The sequence below is a fragment of the Nilaparvata lugens genome, chromosome 1 (assembly GCF_014356525.2).
Source record: "Nilaparvata lugens isolate BPH chromosome 1, ASM1435652v1, whole genome shotgun sequence".
In the NCBI taxonomy this organism is placed as follows: domain Eukaryota; kingdom Metazoa; phylum Arthropoda; class Insecta; order Hemiptera; family Delphacidae; genus Nilaparvata; species Nilaparvata lugens.
In genome coordinates, this window is record NC_052504.1 from 33,485,351 (window position 1) to 33,511,729 (window position 26,379).

At 36.3% G+C, this 26,379-nt stretch overlaps 1 protein-coding gene across 1 annotated transcript in view; it reads left to right on the forward strand.

The window, feature by feature from the left end:
• The first annotated feature begins 4,461 nt into the window (after window positions 1-4,461).
• Window positions 4,462-26,379, forward strand: part of LOC111053115 — a 75,541-nt gene continuing 53,623 nt past the window's right edge. Inside the window, exon 1 of the mRNA XM_039423644.1 lies at window positions 4,462-5,240. Coding sequence (XP_039279578.1) covers window positions 5,201-5,240 — 40 coding nt within the window. The 5' untranslated portion in view covers window positions 4,462-5,200. The remainder of the gene's footprint in view (window positions 5,241-26,379) is intronic.

The following is a 26,379-nucleotide window of genomic DNA, read 5'->3' on the forward strand; positions in this document are numbered from 1 at the left end:
AATCCCATTCAATTTAGCATCACACAGATCATTCACAAAGATAATAAATAATAAGACTTAGAGCACTGAGCCCTGTGGTAATCCTGTGTTAACTGTTAGAAAAGGGCTATGTGTATTATTTACTTCCGTACATTGGGTTCTATCCTTTAAAAACGAAGTAAACCACAGCAACGCTACACCCCTTACCCCATGAGCTTAAGTACACTCAACAATGAATTTTCCATTTTTTGACCGAATTTGACTTATGATTTTGGATTGCCTTGACGAGCCGAGAAGAATGAAGTGTAGTACAATGAAATATGAGCATTGTGTCAAAAGTTATAAGTATTTGAAATTTTGATCTTAGAGGTGTCCTTATACGCGCCTCTCCGCTAAGAAATGAAGTGCTTCTAACGGGTGATTCTCATAGAACATAATCTCATGAACTCATATCATCGTGCGAAATATCACTGTGAGGACAATTTAGTTGGTGATGTTGGTTGATGTTGAAAAATTGGGTATTTTTCACAATACAAGAAGCATTGTTGTCAGGTGTACCTGGGAATTTATATGAGATAGAGCGTTATACCTGGTCTCAGATTGTAGAGCACAAAAATACGCTCAGAGGGATTTTGAATTATACATCTGAATAGTAACAATCGGAAAATATTGTTGATCAAAAACTAAAATTCATCAAGGTTGATTTTTTTAAATTCTACTAATTTTTGAAAAATCATAACTCAATACTCATTGAATATAGAGAGTTCCGAATGATCTCATTTTATTCAGAATTCTATAATCCAAAATAAATGCGAGAGCAAATTTTTCTGCCCGATTACTGGATTTGGCAGAAAATTAATATAACTGGAAAATGAACCGAAAATACGAGGTTTTGGGTCACTCTAGGGGGTAGCACTCTTTGGGTATCTAGCACAGGAAATTGTTCATGAAGAAATTGGTTCTGGAATTCTCTCATGTATCCAAATAATATATGAAAAAATCAGAACTACAATATAAATTGCAAGCACCAATTTATATAGTGACTGGACTAATATGCAATTTCATGGTACCTTATTGGTGAGTAAATTAAAATTTAATTGAATCCGCCACTACATAACTTGGCTTTGACTGCAATAAGCCACTCAAAAACTTGGCTTTGACTACAAGATTTCAAGACGGCTTAGATCTCACATACACCCGATGCCGACCCCGTCCTGACTCAAAGACCCACGGGTCATTGTTCTAGTACATTATTCAAAAGTATTTTAAACTAGTGACCCCTTGTGTTGATGAACTCGCTCGTGAATTGTTGTTTTCGTGCTCGTTATGCTCGTGAGTTGTATAGTAAGTTTTGCAGCTAGCAACTATTAATTATACAGAGTTGGTGAACATTATGGAAGCAACTAAATATTTCTTTCACAAGAATAATATAACAGTAGGTTTCAATGAGAAGGTGGTCATGTCATACATTATTTCAATGCAGATTCCAAGAGAAAGTGAATGGCGAAAACCGCACATTGATATCTCAACCCGTATCATTTTGTTGATCTAAGGACCGGTTGCAAAACAGTCAGTTAAATTTTAATCGTGATTAATTTCACAAGAACCAATCAGAGAAGGTTTGATTTGTCTAAATAACCTAAAAGATTATGTTCAATTATGTAAGAGTTTATACTTTTTATTCTTCCAAATGACAATAAGATGATATTATTATAAATGTTTTGATTCTTGAATAATAAACACAATAATAATGAAAAGGTTTTGTTCAGTTGTTTTAGCACACTTGAAATTTGGCCAATCTGAATGTCAACGTCAACAATGCCGTTGACTTCGGGAGTTTAGGTTAGAAGTTCTATCCTACTCTGAAAATCGAATTTGAATAGTTTATAATATATATCTTATCTGCATTTTGTTCATCCAAATAAAATGATAGTATCTTATTGCAGAATACTTATTCACTTCTAAAAGCATAAACTGATTCCGTTTCATAAACCATTTTGTAAAAACGTTCACATCAAATCAGAATCAGCTGACTTCAAGGTTATTTTACAGCCCTAGGGCCGTAAAACTTTTACCGGCCTGGTCAGAAAACAATCATTTTCGGCCTCCATATGACGCACGAAAACCAGCTCATTACATCCAAGTGGGGCGAAAATAATATTACATGCGAAGCAGTGGTCGCGCTGATAATAAAAATAATTTTCTGAATGATTTGCATCCAGAGGAGTTTATTTAAAAATAAGTACATGAATATAATACAGATATCAAATTCAAGAGGTTGCTAAAAATAAGTTTAATCCCAATAAATTATAATACTCCACTACAGAAGCTATCAATAATAAGCAACCGATTATAGATGAATAAAACATCTTCCAACTCGGAGGGATATGCGGAGCAGAAAGATGGAGAGCCAATTGAATGGAGCAATAGAAATAAATGCGGTTGCCAAGTTGACAAAACGACAAAACAGGCTCAGTCAATGCAGTGCTTCCAGGGAAGAAACCAGGTACCTGAATGCATATCATGAGGTGTTGAACAACGCAACATCACTGCCGCTGTAACCGCAATTTTCTCTGCTCCCCATATCCCTCTGAGTTTGAAGATGTTCTAATTCCACTATAGATAAGCTCTTGGGCCTGCTACTCCCTTTGAAAGGGTGGCTACTTGTAGAACCGACTCCTCTAAATATCGTTTATGAGTCTGAAAATCGCTTCCCGGTGGTTCCGAACTCACCAAATGCTGTAGGTCCACTCATCTCTCATCATGATCCGTCTCATATTACCTGACCACCGCACAAACCTCTCATGTGGGAGTCATCCTCAATAAAAAATATATATATTTCAGGGCAGCTTATTGTGTAATTTTTTATGTTTAAAATCATAACAGTTGTTTTGTAATTCGGGACAAGTTCTTACGAAGAAAGAAAAATAAGCGCACCCTCTTTTAACACCGTACCACCTATAGAGTTATATTGGTTTCTGGGTGCTGACGATACTCCTTCCATGCTGCATCACTGGCAGAAATATTCGTTCAAAATCACCCTCTATGATCGTCTAATCACACTCTATATTAAAATATCTAGGGGATCCGGTCACAGAATAATGTATTCTGTGTCGCCTGGTGGTGTAACCGAGTAGGCCTACACCTACCGGTACCACCCGGGCCCACCCGCAAAACTTTTCGCTACCCTTCTCGTAAAGCGTAGACTAATCAATTATTATCTTATTCTCGTTTCCCGTTTCCAATAAACCACAATCTGTGGATTATATATTTGTGTGTACTTTGGCATTTATTAGACCTTTTATATATGGAGCACAGTTAGTAGCAGTTACTTACTTTGTGACCTAGTAAGTTGGAAATTAAAAAAAATATTTTAAAATCAATAATCATTTTGAGATTTGGGGTCCCTGCCGCTAAACCTGAAGGTATTTCAGCAGGTGCTCATCTATAGGAGATATTCAATAAAGTATCGTAATAGAATTAAATGCTTCAAGAGAAAAAACTATATTAGGTAGTCTATATAGGTAAAGGTACAATAAAACGAAATGAACAAATAAGTTACCGTACTTGAATACATGTAGAAATAGAAATCATTTTCAGTGATAATTTGCAATAAAGTAGGCAACTTATCTCGAAGGTAAAAATGGAAAATTAACAAAAATCAGGAAGAAAATATGACGGGAAAAGTGAATGCAAAAATAATTTTAAAGTGGTAGAGAAAGGTAGAATGTGATCAAGAGAAAAATTAATATAGATGGGAATAAAAGTTAGAAGATGATCGACCTAGTAAGAAATACTAGTAAAATAAGGTAATATCACTCAAAAACAATATCATTACCTAATAAATCTTACCATATCGAAATCAAAGGAGCGATATTTGGTTTTGGAAGCAATTTGGTTCGTGGTCGCGCCGATAATAAGCTATCCATTGATGCGCATGCTACTCCCATAGGTCATCACAGAGCCGAACTCCTGTAAATCGCTTCACGGTAGTTCGGAACCCACCTAAAGCTGTCGTATGTCGGTCCACTCATCATCATCCGTCCCATTACCGACGCACAAGTCTAGGGCTCATCTAAGCATCATCCTCAGCAAAAAGAAATGTCCATAATATGTACAATCATAAATCTAGCTTATTGCTTATATTATTATTCTACTGTATTTTAAAAATTATTTTTGAATTGTAGCACATGAGGTGGACGCATGCGTTGTTGAACAGGTTCTGTAATTGAAGTGGAATCTTATTCGTGCTGGATTTAAAAGCCAGTGAGTGGTTTAGGTCGAGGAGTCCCCGTTCTGTATTTCGCTTCGGTGTCACGCTCGGCCGCTGGGCGGGGGGGAGCGGATTGTTTTGCTGCTCGGAAGGGCCGGGGTGGTGTGACGTCACTGCCGGAATGAAGGCCGCTTGGTGGTGGGGGAAGCCAATGTATAGGAGAAGGCGGTAGGGGGGGAGGTAGTCACACTGATATCAGGTCTGCCAAGCTAGAGTAGAGAGATTCAAAGTACTCGTTGACTTGTAGTCAGAACGGAAGGTTGCTAGTTATTGAGTGTTGTGTCCACGTCGTTGGTTGATTCGTTGATTGATTGACAGTAGTTGTACAGTATCAATGATGATAAGTGCTTAGTGGATTGATAGCAACCTAATTGTCAATGTGGGAGGAGAAAAAGCGATGAGTTTGCAGCTGTCAGTGTAGTGGAGTCATCAGTGCGCGCGGCCTGTAGTTTGTTTACGTCGCAAACAGGGAATTCCCTTTCTGTCTCCGTCCCTGCTCTGCTTCAGATGTTCGGCGATAACCATGCTCCATCCTCACATCCGCGACTCATCAGCGGCTGACAGCAGCAGGCAACCAACAACAATGCCATTGAATGTCAGCATCTTTTATAATACTCGTTGGTCTGCCTTTTTTTCCAACGTGGTAAGTGCGACCGACTTGCCATTCTCTAAGCAGCCTTTCCACTTATAACACCCGCGCTTCAATCACAGTTGCTGTGTTGACCATGTAAATTAAATATTTTTTCGCTAGTGGTGTGCTGCACACACGGAATGCTCTTTCAACATCAACATGGTATGATTGTGGTGTAGTTTTTCTAGTGATACGAAAGTGTTGATAAATTGTCATTAGTGCCAAATTGTATTGTGACAACAGTGGTGGATAAGAAGATTATTTGGCCAGCTCCAATACAGAGACTTGTCCGACCACAGAACAAGCCTGGAAACGTAATGCCTCGCAAGAAAGGGCATGGAATACATCCAACTAAAAGTAAGTGATTCGAATATGTTTCAAAATTCATTGTAATTCAAAAACTTTGTGTGAAAATTGTAATTTTCAGGAACTGCTCGCTATGACGCTGAGATCATCTATTTATTACTTTTGACCATCGTCTCCTCTCTCCTCCGAGAGTCCGACACATCATTCTCTTTTCTCAGTTTGCTACAGTACCGTACCTACCTGTGAGCTTCACCACTGGATAGTTTGATTATCAGCTTACTGGTAAGATTGGTAATGCGGCTTCCTAAACCCAGGGATGTCCACTCACCATTCCCCAAGCCGAGGGATGCACCTCCCTGAATTTAGAAAAAAACTCATACCCCCTCCCCAGACAAGAATGCCTGAATCTGTCCAACCCCCCCCCCCTGTAGGTACCCCTTCCTAACCACTGGTACTGTCTATGGCTATGAACTTTACGTTTATCAATAGTACAAGACTATTATTTGCGGCCTTTTCCTTCATGGATAAAATATATAAGTAATGAGTTAGACACCTCGCAGTGCCTAACTGCTGGATACATTGTCAGGCACTGCGAGGTTTGAGCCTATCCGGGAAATGTTGAAGATTCTATAGTATTTACTGAAGAAGCCAAGGCGTGTATTACGAACGTATATTAGGCCTCTAAATAATTAGTAGCCTATGTATTTTGACATTTATATGTTTTTCTAGTAGGGATAAATGACTATCTGTCTCTCTAAAAGATATATATAGTAATAAACCGTATGCTAAATATTAATAATTAAGTAAGTAATGATTGTAAAGATAACATCTTTATCATCATCATCATCAACAGAGATACAAAGTCACTCACATCAATGTAACAAACAATTCTATTGCTCCAATAAGTAGGTTTAAACAAGTGAAATATTGCTGACACTATGTATGTGTGTGTATACTGAATACTGTAATAGTAGAATCACATAAACACGGTAATCATAGGAAAGTATTTTCGGAATTTAATAGCATTCATTGTACTTGCTAAGTGATGCGGCGGGGTGAATGAAAAATCTTATGTTTGAATACCGTGCACAGTACACCACTTGATACTGTTAAATGTGTATCATAATGGTTTGTAACGGGACTTTATAACGCTCCAGTATGCTGTCATTTTGGCCCGAAAATAATTTACTTACCATTAGGTATTACAGGAGTGCTCACCCCCCACCCAAAGTCCATGGACGCCGCCTCCTAAATGGAAACAAATCAGTTTCTTTCCCCCTCATAAATTGGGAACCCCAAAAAATGTTGCCAGTAGTCATTTTAAACACTGCTGTTTTTTTGGGACCCCCACTAAGATTACATTTCGGAAATCGTGATGGAAAATAATAAAGTACTTGAAAATACAGTATAGAAATTATTCAGGTGTATTTGTTGTAAATTCATGAATTTACTAGCCGTCAGGCTCGCTTCGCTCGCCATATCCGTCTAGCCAGGGGGCTCCGCCCCCTGGACCCCCGACTGGATCGTCCAAGAATGAGATCAGCAGGCTCGCTTCGCTCGCCTGCATTTTTCATTTGGGCATTTTTATCATATGTTAGGACGATCCAGTCGGGGGTCCAGACTAAACGTCTGGCCAAACGGATATGGCGAGCGAAGCGAGTCTGACGGCTAGTAATATAATATTCCCAGGAATAGCTCTGATTGAAGTAGCAGTGCCCAATCAATTTTTCCGCGATAAATGCATTTCAATCTTCAATTTGGTGCCAACCTAACAAAGTCAACTCAACTTAATGCCAACCTGACAAAATTATTAATTTAGTTACGGTACCAGTCAACAACTGTTTCGAAGAGGTACTCTCTCTAGATTATAGTACTATATTAACATATGGTATGGACATTTTTCAATTATAATTAAGAGAATAAGAAGAATATACATGCCAAAAGACGAACTTTAAACCTTTAAAAACCACCCTTAGAGTTAATATATTGCCAAAAGATTTCTTAGTGCGCCTTTAAAGGGCCAACTGAACATACCTACCAAATTTGAACGTTTTTGGTCCAGTACATTTTTAGTTCTGCGAGTGAGTGAGTGAGTCAGTCAGTCAGTGAGTGTCGAGTGAGTGCCATTTCGCTTTTATATATAAATTGTGTACCGGTATCCACAATATTGTGAAGGAGAAGATGCAAGTTCTTTTGGAAATTAGTTTGATACTTAAAAATCTAGTACAGTATATTTTTAATGAGGACTATTTAATGAGTCGATTCATTTAACATTGATCTATCACTCTCTTCTTGTCTATTCAACAAATCAACCATCCACTCTCTCCGCCCTTTATATTCCATATGGATATTTCATATCCATAGAAACTAAGATTGGAGATACAATTCTATGTACTGTAATTTAAGTTTTTCACTCTTATTGCACATTATTATTAATGGTATATTGCAAAGTAAAGCATTGTACGATATTATACATTGTTCTCAAACATACTGTTCATTGTGGATATGCTTTTGAACTCTTTCAAGTCCAATGAAGTTGAAAATTCCCTAAATTAATTTCCCTCGTATCAAGCTCATGAAAGCGTACGGGGGTTCGCGATTCAAATGTTTTTGTTGTAATTAAAAATGTAGAATAGTTTGGTGTTGAATGAAGCAAAATGCGTTATTGAAAAGTATTGAAAGTTCTAGTTGAGGTCCATAGGTCGTACAATCAGCAAACAAATTGCGAAACATTGCTTCCGTTCATAATTTTCATTGTGTTTTTTCCACGAAATGTTTTCAGCAAATTTTCCTATACTTGTGCGATTGACTGGAGTCTTGATGCTTGCAAAATTTCCAAGCGAATAAATTCCTAAACGAAACCTTTGCAGTCCGTATGATATTAGCCTCAATCTTTGAGAATATCTACTCTAAACGTAAAATGTTTTAGTAAAAAGAATAGAATTTATACTAACACCATGGACATGGACCATAAATTAAATAATCTTGGGCTATAGAATAATATTTATTTGAAATAATCAAATTGCAAATAAAAGTTTGATGACTGTACTTGTTACTAACTTTGAAATAGAACCTCTCCTGCTCTCCTCCGTCCTTAGGGTACGACCTTCTATATCTATTATTACATATCTATATTAATTACATATCAATGACACCACTTGTTTTTATAATTGCACAGCTGTTTAGTGGCACCGATCTTCACCGCGACTTACTCGTTCTGCTCGCACCTAGAGTTGATATTAACTTAGTTGATAGGTACTTGATACTTGAAATATTCTCCCACTGGAAGCACATCAGCGCCGTCAATATATTTATTTGTATCCATCATCTTGCTTCATGTCGTCGATGGAGTGAGGTTCTTTCTTTAAGATATTCTCGAAGACTATAATAGGGTCTCTTGGTAAGGAAGCTTCTCTTTTAAACTGAGGAGTATTTTCCAATGTTTTTAATTCATTGGGTAAGCAGTTATAGACCTTAGAACAGAGATATTTAAGTCCATATTGAGCCAGTCTCAACTATTACTATAATAAATGCATTGCTATATGTGTTCTGTGCTCATAGGTAATTCAGCCGAGCATAATCAAACCTGGCTTATTGTTTTTTTTTATATTTTTCGGATGACACAGTGCATATTTATTTACCATATGCTTTTTTAATTTTGTTTAGGGAAGAGAAGAGTTGCTATTGGTTATGAAAACAATTAACACTTCCGAAGATAACGCAATCTTCATTCAGCAAGCCATTCAAATATATTAGAAAAAATTGAATAAAATTGTACTATTTTATCTTATACTTACACTCGTTGCAAAGTTTTCTTGTTGTTAATTTTTAATTTTTCATTGTTGTCGGTGATGAATTCAAATGGACTGTATGTATCAGTACCCTAACCATGTAGTTCTAAAGAAAACGTATTGAAAAAAATGTGGTTTTACCAACCTGTCGCCCAGGACCAGGATGGTATAGTTGTATCGTGTTTACCAAGGTATATCGAAGACGATAAGACACCGTGGTTTGTACTTTATAATGTACAGTGATGGCTGTGCCGATGAATGACAGAGAAGGGCCAGAATAGGATGAAGGCAAGGCAACAAGCATGCTAGCCGGTTTTAGTCGCCTATATCTATAAATATACACACCTGTAGCTATATCTATGCATTGGCTGATTGCAGCCAGCAAGAGCTAGAAGAAGCCAAGAAGAGCCAGCCAGGCAACGAGGCTGATATGACGACGCACCAGACACCGGACAAGTTGGCGCCAGTAACGTTTGCCCAATCATTCTCTCTCTGTTTCTCTCATTTATCGCTCTTTTCCCTATAGAGCAGCATTCTGTCTTGTGCTCAAAAGAAACTTGGAACAGCTCTGCCATTGCTAAAGACGGTAGGCTACATTCTGGTGCAACACTCTTGCAGTCTGTGAATGAATCGAATTTGGAAGTGAGGAAAAAGTTCAGCTCAAACTTCGAAAATGAAGTTGATTCAATTCATAGTAAGATTCTCAGAGTTGCTTGAATGGGAAACATTGATATTACTTTATTTACTAGGAATTCTGACAGGTGGTGTGAATTTCACTACAAGTACTCATGATCATGAATCTTCAAGCTTCAAGCTTATTTTGAATAACGCAGGGGTGCCCACAGTTTGAGGGGGGGGGGCGTTTGGATGCAGACTACGTCCTTGAAATTCATAGGGGAGGGGAGAGATGTCTAAAAATCAAATCTTAAGGGGGGGGTCAGCAGTGTTTAAGTGTAGAATGATTACCGACGACTATTTTTCTAATTTTCAATTGGGGGGGTTGGAGCTGATATAAGAGGGGGGGGGGAAGTTGCGTCCTTGAGCTTGGGGGAGGGGGCACCCCTGAATACCGAATTTCTCTCTGTATCTAATGTTCCTCTGCTCTGTGAAAAAGTTTCTATGGAAATTTAGTCTCTTTTTGTATCTAACTAGAAAATATACGGGATTGATAGCTAAAATAACAGTAGTCATAATAAGGAATGTCAACAATCTCGTTCATATACCTTGTAATGTTCTTTGATTATTATGTAAGGGCCAATTGTACTGCTGAAGTATGAGTTAAAAAATAACATATTTCTTCAATCTTTGGCGACTCATCACTCGAGTATGAAACCACATAAAATGACTTTGAAATTTTCCGTAACTTACCCATTTTTCAATTTATTTCGCTTTGAGAATCTGAATTTATTTCATAAGTTTCCCACAAAAATGAACTTTATTAAATGTGATTTTCGATTTGAGTGTCGGTGTCCTTAACATCTCTTGACTGCAGCAACACATTGCAAGTGAAATCTTCTAAATCGATGTTTATAACACACCTTCACTATGAAATATTTGAATCTGATCTGTCAGAGGCAGATTGAAGAGAATTTAATTTTGCTAGTTACTACACATTCCAGTAAAGTTACATTAAATTCGAGGCTATTCAAAGATGGATAGAGATTCAAATATGAAGCTATTCTAATTGCAACAGATTTACAGATTAGGACCAATTCTGTTTTTACATCAGGCCATTGATATATCTTGCATTCGGATTTAGGATCGTGATTGTATTCTAATGAATTACGGCATTCTTTGAATGGTAATGAGAATCGTCATTTATTGAATACCATTAACCTGCATGCCCTCAACTTACAAGTTTTTATACCTCTTTCCGAAGTAAATCACTCGTGAAATTACTGAATTACTGTAGTCAATATCTCTTTGAGGACCATAACATCTATTTTGGAGAGAGATGTATGTAGGTATGAAGTGAAATTCGAATGGAAATCTATATCTTATGTAGGTGCGCATCGCGCATGTATTGCGATGCGTCACATAATTGAAAATAAATTTTGAAGTATAGGCCTACGTATTTTAGTTAACAACAGTTAATTAATTTAGAATGAAGTTTATCTGACGTGGGGATTAAATTGTGCAAAGTGTTTGTTGGTATTTTCAACTCAGATAAAGAGGCTCTTGTACGAATAAGTGATAGTGTCTTTATTACTCAACTCAACTTTATTACTTGCCAGTTCAACATAAGATAATTGGAGTTTTTGAATGTAGGCTTATTTTTTATTGAATATAATCCAGCAACAGCTTGGTGCAATATTATGTATTTGTATTATATGACCGCTGATACTATCATTAATTTTATAAATATTGTTATTCAATAATTAAAATTTTAGAATCAAGACTGTTTTAAAGTTTTTCAAGCTTTTTTATTTGACCACATGAAGTTTTCGCTTAGATATAGATCTAGTGTATGATTCCAAGTTTTTGAGTCACGTTATGTGAAATAGGCCTACTGTACCCTCATAAATTGCATTCAAGTGTTATAATTATTATAAATCGTTGCGACAATTACCATGTAAGCCAATATTTCACTTTATCTTTTGATTAACATCAAGCATATCGATTTTCAGATGTATTATGTGATTTGGAACACTCAAATATTCTACTATAGAATTCCATGAAATGAATACTTTTGTATATAATTCTTCCGCCATTCATTGAATACTCTATGTCATTAGTTGTTTAGATGAAGATCATAATCATGATGATCAATAATATAATTAGATTTTACAATTACTGCTTCCAATACTGTAATAAACTATTAATTTATTGCAAGTAAATCGTTTTTGTATCGGTAGGCTTGTACACAGGTGATGCAATTGGGCAATGGATGAAGAACGAGAATATTATGATCATGAGTCACACATTGTTTAAGGTGAACATTGAACAAGAGAACATCAAATTGCGTACATTTGTAGAATATTAAGTTAGAGTGATTTCCATTAATCTCATTTGACTTCTATCACTATTAGGATATATCGATACCGTATACTATTAGGCTACGTAAGTTTCTATATAATTCGCCTTTATCTGCTCAATCTATAACGATTCTACAATGTAAAATATTATTTTTCCTACAGATACCCTGAAAAGTGACCATTTGTGCACTGATTGCAGGCTGCAAAGAATCACTTTTCCGCACTAGTGCGCAAAGTGAGTACTTTGCGTACTCCAGATTTGCAGCATGACAACGCAAAATAGTTAGTAGGTTATATGGAGCACCAGTGCAGCAAAATCAAAATTAAGTTGGTAACAGTGACTGCTGTGGCTGCTATAGTGAGCAGAGGTGCAACGAAGCACAACGCGCTAATTATTAAGTAGATATTATAACCAAGGACAACGACAGCACAGTGCCACCACAGAACACACCACACAGCTGCCCCCCGCCATTCAAACACACATACATTATTCAGGCAATTTTACCCATAATTATCCACTTTTCATATTCAATGGTAACTGTAGGAAAAATTTAATGTGAAATACGTGCGCAAAGTTCGTTTGCTGCACTCAAGAAACCATTCCGCCCTCGCCTACGGCTCGGGCGTAAACGTTTCTTTCGATGCAGCAAACTGTCACTTTGCGCACTAGTTGCACAAATAACTATTATATGTATACTGTTCATAAAAGTTTTTTTATCAATTTTTTTGCTCAGTGTGATGCTCACATGAGCTTGAGGCATGAGGCTTGGGTAATGAGGCGGAAGATAACGAGAGATGAATGGACCTACAGTTTTACGTGTGTTCCGAACCACCAGGAAGCAATTTTACAACTCATGAATCATATTCAGAGTTGGCTCTAGCGGTCACCCTTGCAAAGGGAGTAGCAGACGCATGATTCCTAACTTATAAAGCGATAGCTCATCAGCGACCACTGAGTCAAAACGCTCCTGATTCTATTCATAATTATTGTGTGAAAGGATGTTATTCATCTCGGTTGAACATATTTTTGTTATGAAAATAATTTGAAAATCCTTATGACGATTTGAAAAGTTGTGTTTTCAATAAGAATAGCAGTTTGAAACTGGCACAGACTTGACCACAAATAGACAATGAATGGACATCAACACAAATCTAAATCTACAAACATGAGAATAATGATCACTAAATTGCAGGGTTCTTGTAACTGAACTCATCATATAGGTAAGAAAAACGTAGATTCAAATAATTCAATAACGTGTAACGTTAGATAACGTGTATTTTTGTGCAATTGAATAATAATTCTTACAAATATCATTAAGTTCATGCAAATTGAGTGCTATGGAAGTGCTTGTTAAATATTAGCATTGAACTTCAATGGAGTCTTTTGCTTGAATCTCAGTACTCAGAAGATGTGAGAGATGAATCAACTTACTCCTGAATCAACAAGAACCTCTCGTTGTGAGGTTTCTTTCTTGAATAAAGATTAATTTTTCTCTCCTTTATACAATTTACTAATAATCCACGTTTTTGTTGCAAGTGAGTATAGAGTATTTGAGTATTGAAAATCGAATGATTATAATTATTACTGTATTTCAACATGATAAAACAATTTATACATTAAAATACACTCATGTCGAATCGGTAGATTATAATAGTATATTTCGCACCTAGGGCTGAAAATGAGACTTTTCCGGCTCGAAATCGGTTTTCAAGTCCGAGGCCGTAGGTCGAGGACTAGAAAAGATTGAGAGCCGGAAACACATTTTTGCCCATGGTGGGAACGCTATTTTTCGCCACACAGAAAAATAAACAATATATATATGAGAATAATAATTGTTTATTAGGCACTTCTGAAAGAAAAACTGGAAGGTCATAGCTATAGCAAATCTGAGGTAATCTGAATATCAGGAAATTGTCCAAGTATTTTTATTCTGATTTGTCTAAATAACCTAAAAGATTATGTTCAATTATGTGGGAGGTTGAGTTTATACTTTTTTATTCTTTCAAATGACAATAAGATCATATTATTATGAATGTTTTGATTCTTGAATAATAAAGACAAATGATAGAACGTTTTTTGATCTGCTGTTTTAGCACATTTGAAATTTGGCCAATCTGAATGTCAACGTCAACAATGCTTGTTGCCGTCAACTTCGGAAGTTTAGGTTAGAAGTTCTATCCTACTCTGAAAATCGAATTTGAATAGTTTATAATATATTATCTTATCTGTATTTCATTCATCCAAATAAAATGATAGTATATTATTGCAGATGAATACTTTATTCAATTCTAGAAGCATAAACTGATTCAGTTTCATAAACTATTTTGTAAACACGTTCACATCAAATCAGAATCAGCTGACTTCAAGGTTATTTTACAGCCCTAGGGCCGTAAAAATTTTACCGGTCTGGTCAGAAAACAATCACTTTCGGCCTCCATATGACGCACGAAAAACAGCTCATTACATCCAAGAGGGGCGAAAAAATATTTCTGGTATGTAAAGAAGTGTTTGAGAACTAAGAAGATAATCAATACTAACCAATACATACAAATGATAATCAATACAGTTTGTTTGGTGCTAAATAATGAATAAATCCTTTACTTGTCCAGTAGGCTTTGTATTTATTATTATACAAAACTACGAAAGATAAATGGTTTGGAGAATTTGGCGATGAGTGATGAGTGCATGGCTAGCTATGCCTCTGCTTTGAATAAAGAGGATGTGACAACATGACTGTTCCAGTGCCATTGACCTCAACAGCATGTCCCCAAGTCCACCAAGTCAACCATGGAAACCTACAATGTTGCTTTGCTTCTTGAACATATCCTAGTATAAAAATATCACACGAATGTTCCCTAAACTTGGCTTCCTGTTAGGCCTCTTTCACACGATAGGAGACGTGCAACTTGAACACTGAACAGTGTTCACGTTTTTTTGTCGAAGAACATTGAGTCCAATCGTGTCTTTCACATGGTGATCCCGAGCCAGGAACCTCCTTTTGTCACGTCTTTTACCCTCGAGGCAAGCAGAAACCTGATTATTTTGATCGAGATACTAGCGGACATATACGTCTCTCCGGTCATCACTTTTTCTCAAAATCTATCTTTCTTGAAAATGAAGATTCTGATTTCGGATTTGGATTCAGCGACCCCAAATTCTCGTCAGTGTAAGTCCCGTTTTCGAAAATATCCGAAAGCAAGGAAGTTATGGCTGTTTTTAATAAAGCTTTCTATTATCATATAATACGGTAAAAACGAACAGGTACTGTATTATACAGTACGTATGTACTGTAGCTATTGTAATACAACTTACACTATATTCGTATAGGAAATTTGGTGGGATATTTATCTTGATTTCTGAAAATACCCAAAAATAAGGGAGTAAGATAACTTTGAAAAACCAACGTTTTCCTGCCGATTGACAAACAGATTAAAAATTATTCCAAGTCATATTATGTCTTGAACTAAAAACGTGTAACAGATATCCAGATCACTATTCAAGCTATCAAGCTTTTCATAAATTTATTTGTCTTCCCAGTAGGTTTGCGCCCAACGGTTTCACTTGAACATTTCTGTGATAATTATTAAATTATGATAGAACACATTATCGTATTGATCTTCTATATCCAGTATACATGTACATCGATTCCCGTAAAATTGATTTTTACCATTCCTATGAATTCTACCAGGTTCAGTGCTACTTGTTAAATATCATTATGTTTGATTCAACAGAATTCATAAGAACGGCAAAAAATCGAACAACAAAAAAGCCGAAGTTTGTGTCGACGGTATACGACATGGAAAGCAAAAGCTCGCGCTTGGTCCATAGTTCTACGACTGAGGATTCAGCTCAGCGACTAAAATCGACAAGCCATGATTATGTTAATCAATACTCATAATAATTATAATACAAAGTATAGAACTGCTTTTTACTATGATACATGGTTTTCATTCTTCAATAAAAATAAAACGAGATTCCAGAGTCAAAAGCATCAAAGTCGCCAGGCTGGTCTGGACTATTCATGACTTTCTCAGTATCCACTCAGCAGTTCTAATACAAACACAGACATCAGTTTCGTTTTAGTTGGAATGGAATGACATTTTTTATTCTTTCAGTTCCTATTTCTCATAGATCGATTCAGATGACCACAATGTTTATAATAGATTTTTCTGATTGTTGCAAAGAAATATTTACTGGTATTTTGGAGTTATATTCAACTAATTTGAACCTGATAAACTAGATTGTTGAATGACAATTGAAATTCAGTGAAGTTTACTTGTCCTTTTCCTCGTATTGGGTGATGAGTGGAGATGATTTATGAGTTCATATTTGGATTCATCTTTTCAAAGTTTAATTTTTTTTTTTGAACTTTTAAAAATTAAAAATTTTCATGTTTAAACTTTTTAGGTGTTTGAAAACTTCTTAAAACCTTAGCCTGTCTCTTCGTGAGGCAGGAGTATTGTTATCTTTGTACGTTTACTATATAATCATATGATAATGGAAAGCTATATTAAAAACAGCTATAACTCCCTTGTTTTCGGGTATTTTTGGAAATGGGACTTACGTTTTATTGAATTTGGGGTCGCTGAATCCAAATCCGAAATCATAAATCTTCTATCTATATTTTTAAGGAAGTTAGACTTTGAGAAAAAGTGATGAGTCATACTTTGAGCAAACGTCGGCGTAATTGTTAGATCCGTCGGCTTATTTGTAAGATCCCCATGTGAAAGCACAGAAGAGCTGCGAAATATGAAATATGATCTTCCGTAATATGATCTTCAGGAGCTAGGATTCTGCCGTGTGAAATAGGCCTATACTACTTACTACTACTTCTTCTTTTGGTTCCTCCTCCTATCGGAGGTTGGAAATCATTAATGCGATTCTCACTTTACAATAATTGTAGCCAGGAAAAGTTCTCTTCAGTTGCAGCCATACCAATCTCTCAAATTACATAGCTAGGACAATCTTCTACGTCCTGCACTTCTCTTTCCCCTGATCTTGCCCTGCTTGACAAGCCTCAACAGTTCATAGCCTACTTCTCACATCTCATCACATGCCCCAAATTTCCCAATTTCCCTCTTTTTATCGTTGAAATGACTTCACATTCCATTGCTATCAGTAAGAGTACATTTCTATCTGTCACTTTTGCCGCCGCCGTCCATGGTATCCTCCCGTAGCACCACATTTCAAATGCCTCTATGCTTTTTAGGTTCGACTTTTTCAAAGTCCATGCTTCCATGCCAGAGTTAGAGTAACGTGGAGAAGACATGACACCGCAACATGCATATTCTAAGTTGAAAGTCAATATCACGGCTGCACAAAATTTCTCGCTTTTTATATTTAATACTTAACCAGTGTTATACTACTAATTGTACAACATTACTACTGAATAAATAAACACCAGACGAATAATATCGGACGATATCACGATAATGGAAGTTTTTCATAAACTCACATGCTGCACACTTTATTAGTAATAATGGATTAAAATAAATTGATGAGATTCATAATTTTGAATCTCAGGATTCTCTTACAGAATGTATAAGTCATAGTAAGTTTGATTGTATGGGAAGAGATGTAGCGGTACTTCTCCATAATTGAAAGAATTAGTTGTTGATATTGTCAATACCACTACATTTGTTCAATATCAATTTAAATTACAGAATCAGGTTTTATGGCAACATCTGCCACATCGAAACCTGGTTCTGTAATTTAAATTGATTTTGAACAAATATGGTGGTAATTGATAACATCAACGTCTTATTCTTTCAATAATTATAGTACGTTATTAGATGAGCGTGGATGGCATCAATTTTTTAGATAGGAAAACTTATAATCCACCAGACGTAAGTGGAAACTCTGTGAGTGGATCGATGAATCAGAATGGTAGAATTGAGATGTATAGGTATTGAGATGTGAAAATAATTCTGTTTTAGAGGGTAGTAAGTCAACTTACTAGGCTATGTATAAATTTCACCATTCCTTTTGTCTCCTACTTACTAGTCTGTAATAAAGAATATAGTCAACAATACTGGAATACAAAATATGGGAGAACCATCAAAAATATTTTCCCTTCAACACTTCAAGGTTGCAGAACACTGAACCAGGTGCATGCATTTAGTATAGGAGCGGCTTTTGTGCAGTGAAAGTAGTATAAGCTAGGAATCGCCAGTCACGCCCATATACTTCAATTGCAGCATTTTTCAAATCATAGTCGAAGGTTTGAAGCTTTATCTACTGAAAGAGCTGCTAGCTGCAGGATGCGACCTGCTAGGATCTTTAGCCAGTAATTGATGATGCAAAAGTTATATTGCACGAAGGCCAAACATGCACTCATCGTCTCCTAACTTGGTGTGTGTGGGAGGAGTGGAGTCTATAAAACAGCGCAAGTGTCATATCAATGCAAATGCCATCACTAATATCGAGTTCGTTGGGAGAGTAGAGTGGGAGGGAGGATTGATTCAAGACAAAGATCAATGTGTTTAGTTGTGTAGAGTCTTTTGATATGGAATATTAGAGCTACTAAACGATTAAAGTTATTATTAACTAACACCAACAAAGGCAATACAACATTATTTTCAGTTGAAAAACTCAGAAGGCACTGTTTTCCATTTTCTCTTCCTGTTTTACATTGTCTCTTCTCTTTCTTTTCTATTTTATCTTGAAAATTACTATTGTTGCTCTTTTCAATTCGCATTATGATGTCAACATGTGACAAATTTTATTGAAGCAAGCTGTTTATTAAAATTCGAAGAAGCGAAACATTACTACAATATGGTTATACCGAGCTGTCAATTCTGCGAGTGTGAGTCACATTTCCAATTATCAACTATTTCTAGACACAATATTGTGAATTACCTATTCCAATGATTGATCCAACAACTATAGAGCTATCTCCTTTTAATTGCTTGCCTTTCATAATTTGAATAAATTAGCCGATTCAATACATTCCCACGCTCGTTGTAGAATTGTAGCAACAGTTTGTAACTACATTAATACCGTTGTAGTTCTCACATTCAACATTGCATTATTACTGGTATTTTAAACGTCTCCAGTCATATTGTAATAACTGTATTAAACATTTTTTGATTGGTTTCATTGCTAGTGAAAATATTGATGTTTATTGTTGAACCCTCTATTCTAAAATGTCCAAGTGGTTGAAAAAAACTGATCAGCTATCTACATGAGTTGGAATAACAGATGTTTGTTTTCTGTGCTCAGAAGTTTCAGAACTTCCAATAAAGCTATTTACTCCACGCTGTATGTTTTATCAAAAATACTAAACATATAAGTTGAGGATAAAATAATTCAAATTATATTTCCTAATCTGGCTCTTCAAAGTTTCGTATAGAGATGAACACAGGTGTGAGAAATCTAGGAATGCAATAATGAAAATGACATTTGATCCTCTATACAAATTAGATAAATCGATTCAGACTCTTCTTTGCACACATGCTCCATAGCCCATGTGAAGAATATTCTTTCTCTGTAATTTTGTTACTATTATTCAAACATGAAGATAAATAAATGAATTCGAATTTGAAATGTATTACAGTATTTCATTGTTGATGTGATTACTAGTCTGACGAATAGGAATATTGTCGAGGGGGACTGGAATAATCGAAATAATAATTGGCAGATGGGATGCGAGAAACGGCTAGAGCTGAAGAATAAACTCGCTTATATGTATGAAATAGTACAGGATGGAGTACTATTCGTGGAATAGGGAAGAAAGAATAGCTGCAGTTTCCTGATAGAGATAGTCAAAAAAGGAGAGATGCTCAGGGAAGGGAATTGATGGTCAACTATGGAATGGTTAAAAGGGAAAGGGTAAAGGTTTCTCAGAAGAGATGGAAAAGAGGTGATATCATGGTATGGGGATGATTCAGTGGGATCTGTGGGAGGAGGACGGAGATCGAACTGAGTAGGATGATGATGATGGCGTAGTGGGGTGGGGAGGGGTCCACGATGCACGACCCGACCGATAAAAGCACGGGCTAGTGAGATAAGCGCACGCGCAATCACACTCATACGCACCAACACTTGTGCACGCGGTCAACCCATACCTGTCTATTGAGCAATGACACCACTCACTCACACTCACTCAAATAGATGAGAGGATACGTGCAATAATTTCACCTGTGATGTCATCCAGCGCTGATGACCTCACTCTGCATGAAAGTGCAGGGAGGGGGCATTTTCAGAGAAGGCTGCGTCCTAATAGAACCTTTTCATTTTCATAGATCGTATTTGTGTTTATACGCATATTCCACTATTACAATAAATAAATAGATTTGTTTAGGGTGATACTGTAGAGTTACAAATACAGAAAATAGTGATTGAGCAAGGAATGTCAAACTGGAATGTCATTCTCCAGATCACTATTGTGTCCAAACTTCTGACTTCAATTCTGATATTAATCAAGGTACTCATTTGATCATTTGATAGGTATAATTAATAAATTAATACTTCATTGACGTTGGGAGACCAAGGTGGTCTCAGAAATATACAAGATTATAAAGATAAATTTAAATTTTCAAAGGCTATTTTAAAGACCGGAACAGGCAATCATGCCTATACCGTGGAAGTCAGAAGAAGAAGAATACTTTATTGATGAACCACAATAGATAACAGATTATTGAATGGATACCGTATAAAACACAAAAATAGTACAGCAATAGTTCTGTAGTACAGTAGTGTGGGCCGTCCACTCTTCTGGCAATGTGAACGAATCCGTCTTCACAAGAATTAGGCTATACGATACGAAAATTTCCTGTAACTCAATGAAGAATTCCTCAGTATCACACGGTAGTATATAATTATTCTCCAAATTCACTCATCTATATCTAAAACCGAAATCCTATTCATGCTAAGACCAAAGAGTCGAAGAGCACAACCCTTCATTTTGAGTCAGTGTCTACTGACTTCCTCATGGAATTAAACCAATGTAGAGGAGAAAAAAAATCACAATCTTGGGCTATTAGTTGACAGAAAATTAACAAAGGTATGTGAGTTGGTTGTGATACATAATCTTCTTGTTTCTTTTACAATAATTGATCACCTGTACAAAGGTGATTTTCACTTTCGTTACAGAACATCACTTGATTATAGTAAAGGTCTGAAGTTGATGAAAATAAAAATCATTAGCTTAATGTGTCTAGTGAAAAACTAGACTAAATTATTCTTGTTTTAAAAACTTACTATATTGTCATTTTGTCATGAGGCATTTGTCATCCGCAGTAATGATTCGAATGACACAGTACTGTGAATAATTAGGGCGTGACGAATCGGTGAATGTGAACATAGGATACTTCTTTTTATTGAGAAATGTACTCATTGATAACAACTATAATGCAACGTCTTGTGTACTATGCCAGGAGCTTTCTTTTTCTGGATTCAACAGTTCTATCAGTGGAAGTTTAGCGGTGGCCCTTGGCAGGCTTCACATGCTCAAACTGGCCGGCCAGCAGTCGAACCGGTCCAGGCGGCCTCCTCAGCCTCCTCCTCCGCCTCCTCCTGTTCGTATTATTCATCTTCTTCTACACTTGATGACTGATCGGTGTGTGCTCATGTAACCGGGGGGTTCCAGCGTGGGCGTCTCCCCACCGGTCTGCACCCCCTACTGATTCCTGATTCGCAAACCCTTTGTCGCTACGTTTCGCAAAGTTGGCCTTCAAGAATAAGTAGTGACAAGGCAGTTGAACGCACTCACTATTAAATTGCACAGGGGTTGTTCGTCAACGTACTCTGTGCTTTCTGCTAAGATTGATGTACTTTTTTGTTCGCTATCGACAAATCGCCTTCATCCTGGCTTCGAACCGGTGATTCAACCCCCCCTCGCATACCTCTTTCTCCAACTATTTTGCAACCGGCAATTTTTTTCAACATTTCTCTTTCAGTGCCTAATTTCGTTATTGCATAATGTTTGTAGTGCAATGCAAAGCACTTGAATATTTTCTGAACGCTAGGGTTGAAATACAGTACAGTACTTGTAAGGGTTTCAATGCGATACGCTTTTATTTATTTGTAAGTGATATTGCAATAATTCTTCCATGCAGCGTGAATTTATAAAGTAATCCAAGCTGATATTTGATTGCAATGACCCAACTACATGTAGCTACTATATACAACACATTTAAATAATTTAAAAAGTGTTAATATCCTTGTTTTACACTTACTGATTATCGGCCGACATATATCGTCAAGAGACCTAAATTATCTTCCGATTGGCAGAAAATCAGCTTTTGGTTAGAATTAGTCAATCTGAGGATATTCTGGGTGTCGGCCGACAATCCGTAAGTGTGAAAACGGTCAATATTATATTATAGTATGACAGATGTCTCATCTGATAAAAGAAGGATTGTATTCATTTAGTACATGTATCCCATTTGTTTTGATTCGTTGGAAAGCGTGATGAGTAATATTGAAAAATTTGTACTGTTTTACAATCAGCAATAGGAAATTTTCGCATCTAGCTGGTTAACGTTCAGTAGTGTCCTATTCCTCCAAGTAATAAGTTTGTCAATTTAAAACTATTCTTGTTTGAAAATGGTTTGTTTTACTCAACAAGGGAAATATCTATATAACTTTATGTTGCCTTGTTGTTCTAGTAGCTCTGAACGGTGTAGTCTAATCGCTACTGTGGTAACTCCTTCCTAACAGAAGTAAGATTTTCTCCTCCCCGAACTTATTATGTGACATGGAGGCCGTAAGTGTAGGCCTACGTGATAAGTTAATGCTTAAAAGTGCATAATTTAATACAAGAACGCAACCTGTTATAGTTTGAAGGCAGCAGAAAGAGGATCAGGCTGGATGGAAGGGTGAAGGGTCAGTGCACCCCTCTTCTGCCCTTGACAGGGCGTGAAACATTTCAAGAACTTCATTATCATTGTCGATTGTCGGTTGACAAACAACGGTATTGTCGGACTGCGATTGCGTGGGAGAGACACCCTTGCTTTGTCAAAATAAATTAGATTGACGCTTTACACTTGGCCAGACCCTAATGACAACGGCTCTCACTTTCCAGTCACCTAGAAGAGGTTCAGTTTTTTCAGATCAAAGTCCTAGAGATAGTAGCTGCTGACATCTGAGATGCTCGTTCACATGTTATGAGATTTATGTTGACGTGCGACTGATCTATGATCTATGTGCACATTGTTGTCCGGCTGAGAAGATTAAGGATAAGTGTAGAGTCCATTTGTATTTCAGATCCATATATTTACATTATAACAACACATGTCAACCAAATCTTGCTTGAGTTTTGAGAGTTTTTTGGTAGCTACTGTGTGAAGTGGCATTTCGGGAACCCCTTTCAAAATAAGCTTGTTTCCATGTGTGGGTGCTGAGATGGGGTTGCTCCAGTAACTAGAATCAGTCAAGGTTGCAGAATGCAAAATGCTTATCAAGAATACTATATAGGCCTATTTACTAGCCTTGAATGTTGATAAAGTTTGGCTTTATCTATGCGCAACGGTTTCTCACTATATTAAATCAATGAAATACAATCTGAATTACCAAATGAAAATTCTCATGAGGAGTCAAGCTAATTCAATATGACATCGTGTGTTAGTATAAGATAACAAAATCAATAAAATATTTTTTAGAATCAAGTTTGAAGATTGATTGAAACACCTTATAGTTTATAGAAACGTGTTTTTTTAAATACGTGATTCTTTCTCTGATTCAACGATTAAACTGTTTCATTCTCAATAATTGATTGAAAGAAATTGCATTAATAATACGAAATCCTTGTTTTATGGTACGTACTGTAATATATTTCCCATGATTGTAATAATTTGTCTCAATATCTAAATTTAGTTGGAATTTCCAGTAACAGATGTACAAAATCAATGAGTTTTGTCCAAATTCTAACTAATACAAGTAGTAGAATAATTGCTGCTGCAATTCAACAGTCGTTTTGACAATAAATACAAAGTTCATGAAAACTTTTCAGACAAGTTATGATTTGATATTTTCCATTATAATATTGGCGTAACGCTATGCAAATCTGACTCATCCTTAAATCCATGAATGTTTACTAAAATCTGAACAAAATGTCAACTACTACAACTTGTTTCACTTTTTGATGCCATAACAAGCTAATATGCTAGAATAATATTCTGAAACTTAAATTGTCATTCTCATGATTCTGAATTTTTAAACTGGTTTGATTGAATCTTGATGGAAATTTGTGCAATTATGTTAAATGTGGGTAAATTTTGTTCCTGGTAGGAGCTACGGAGAGTGAGAGGTCAACATACTGTGCGGGTCGAGAGTCGATAGTTGGGTGCTTGATATAGACTTTCGAAGTGCAAACTCGCACAGTTTGGGCGTGTGTCGGGGTCTGAGTCGGAGGAATGCCTGCCTGCCTGCACTGCACTGCTGCAACCGGGCCTAATGCCAGCTGAGCCCTTGAGAAGCAGGCAAACTATCTTGTCTTGAGTTGAGTGCGGCGGCCCCGGATCAAATGTGTGGAGAGAAAGGAGATTTGTCCTGCCAAATGCTAAATGAATGTGTTTCAGCCGGCCAACTTGGATCAAGTGTGTACTTTGTACCCACATTTTTGGCAACAACGCTCACTCGTTGAACGAACTAACATCAGAATATTGTGTTGCCTCGCTAGATCTGAAACACTTTAGTTTATTGAAAACTGATTTTACTCGGTTCTGTCTTTAGAGTCTATTGACGAAATCAAAGAGAATCTCTGCAAAGATTAACCAACTGATGAGATTGATCAGAACAAGTACCTATAATACATACATATTTGTATGTATAAAAGTAAATAAGAGTGAATATCAGTGGCGGAACGTTCCCCGATCGACCCCTGCCCCCACGAAAACATTTCCGGGTTCCTTCTCCCAAATCTCCCAAAAAATCCTTTCCTCCCTCCCCCTACACCTTCTCCCAAAAAACCTCCTCCCACTGTCTTCTTCACCCCTTAACCCCAACTATGTTGGTAAAACTAAAAATATTTTCAGTAAATCCCCTATCCCTATACCTTCTCCCAAAAACCTCCTCCCTCTATCTTCTTCTTCCCTTAACCTTAACCCCAACTATGTGTGCAAAAATAATTCTTCGATAAAAACTGAAAACCTGATCAGTAAATGTCATCAGATATTATCATAGAATAAACAATATATAACTTTTCTATATATAGGATGTGTAGCTATTTTCTGATATTATGTTAGAACTAAACACCTTGAATTCATAAACTCAATCTTATAACTCCCAAGTTTAACTTGTTAAACATGTTTTAAATGAATGTTTAAAGATAGGGAGCTGATATATACAGTTGGCCACTCGTCTTTGGATCCCTGGAAAATGATATAATTTTTTATGCTGTAATCATTCTTATACATTACTTCATAAAAACTTGAATTTTATATATATTCTACAGGCTCCCACAATTCCTGAAAAGCAGAATAATAATATTCTCATCATTGTAAATAATAGATGACTGCCTATAGAAGCCGCATCAGATTCTCCCATTCAACTGATGTCTAAATTAATTGCAGGCATAAGAATACTTATGCTTAGATGATTAAAAAAATCCATCACTGAGTGAAGGTGAAAATTTGAAAACTTTTTTCACAATAATTCAAACACATTTGAATGGTATATAAGTTATTAAACATGGAATGTAATAGAAATGGATTGCTTCGATTCAGCATACAGTACCACCACTATTAATAATTAATCAGAATATCAGGAGCTCAACTCACTGAATCACTCCTCAAATTTACTCAATTCGAGGGCTTTACTCATAGAATTAGTTCGTCAATTGGAAATAGATTAATAAAACAAGTAGTTTAAAAGTATAAATTGATAATAACGTCAAAGACAATGCATCAAGAGTTTTTTAGGCAATCAATTTTCACTGCCTTCTTATTATTACCATCAGATAATTAATATACGATTTAAGTATAGAATGGAATGTTAATTAATTTTGATCACTTTAATGAGACAAATGATTTCTTTCCTAATGTTTGTATACATATAGAAAGAAGTGCGAGACACTCCAGTAATAATATTCACTTTATTATTATTTGAACAGAGTGTCTTCACTACACTCTGCACAGCTACATCATGTGCTGAAGGGATGAGGGTGGTTTGAAAGTTGCATTCTCCACTTATTACTTACATGCTTATATTTATCTTGGAAACAATTGTTTAAGCTTCAATTTTGTATAGAGCACAAATGTTCATAAAATGCATAGTTTCCGAGATATATGCGTAAAATGAAAAAAATGTACTTTCAAACCACCCCCACCCTTTAGCACAGGGGGTAGGGGTGAGGACTTTTGATATGTTAATCCTCTAACTACCTTTAAAAGAGCTATGGGGCTAAAAATTGTGTTCCAAAATATTCCCTCTATAATCTTTCGTTGACTGGACTAATAGGCAACATATTGTCTAAGCTAGTG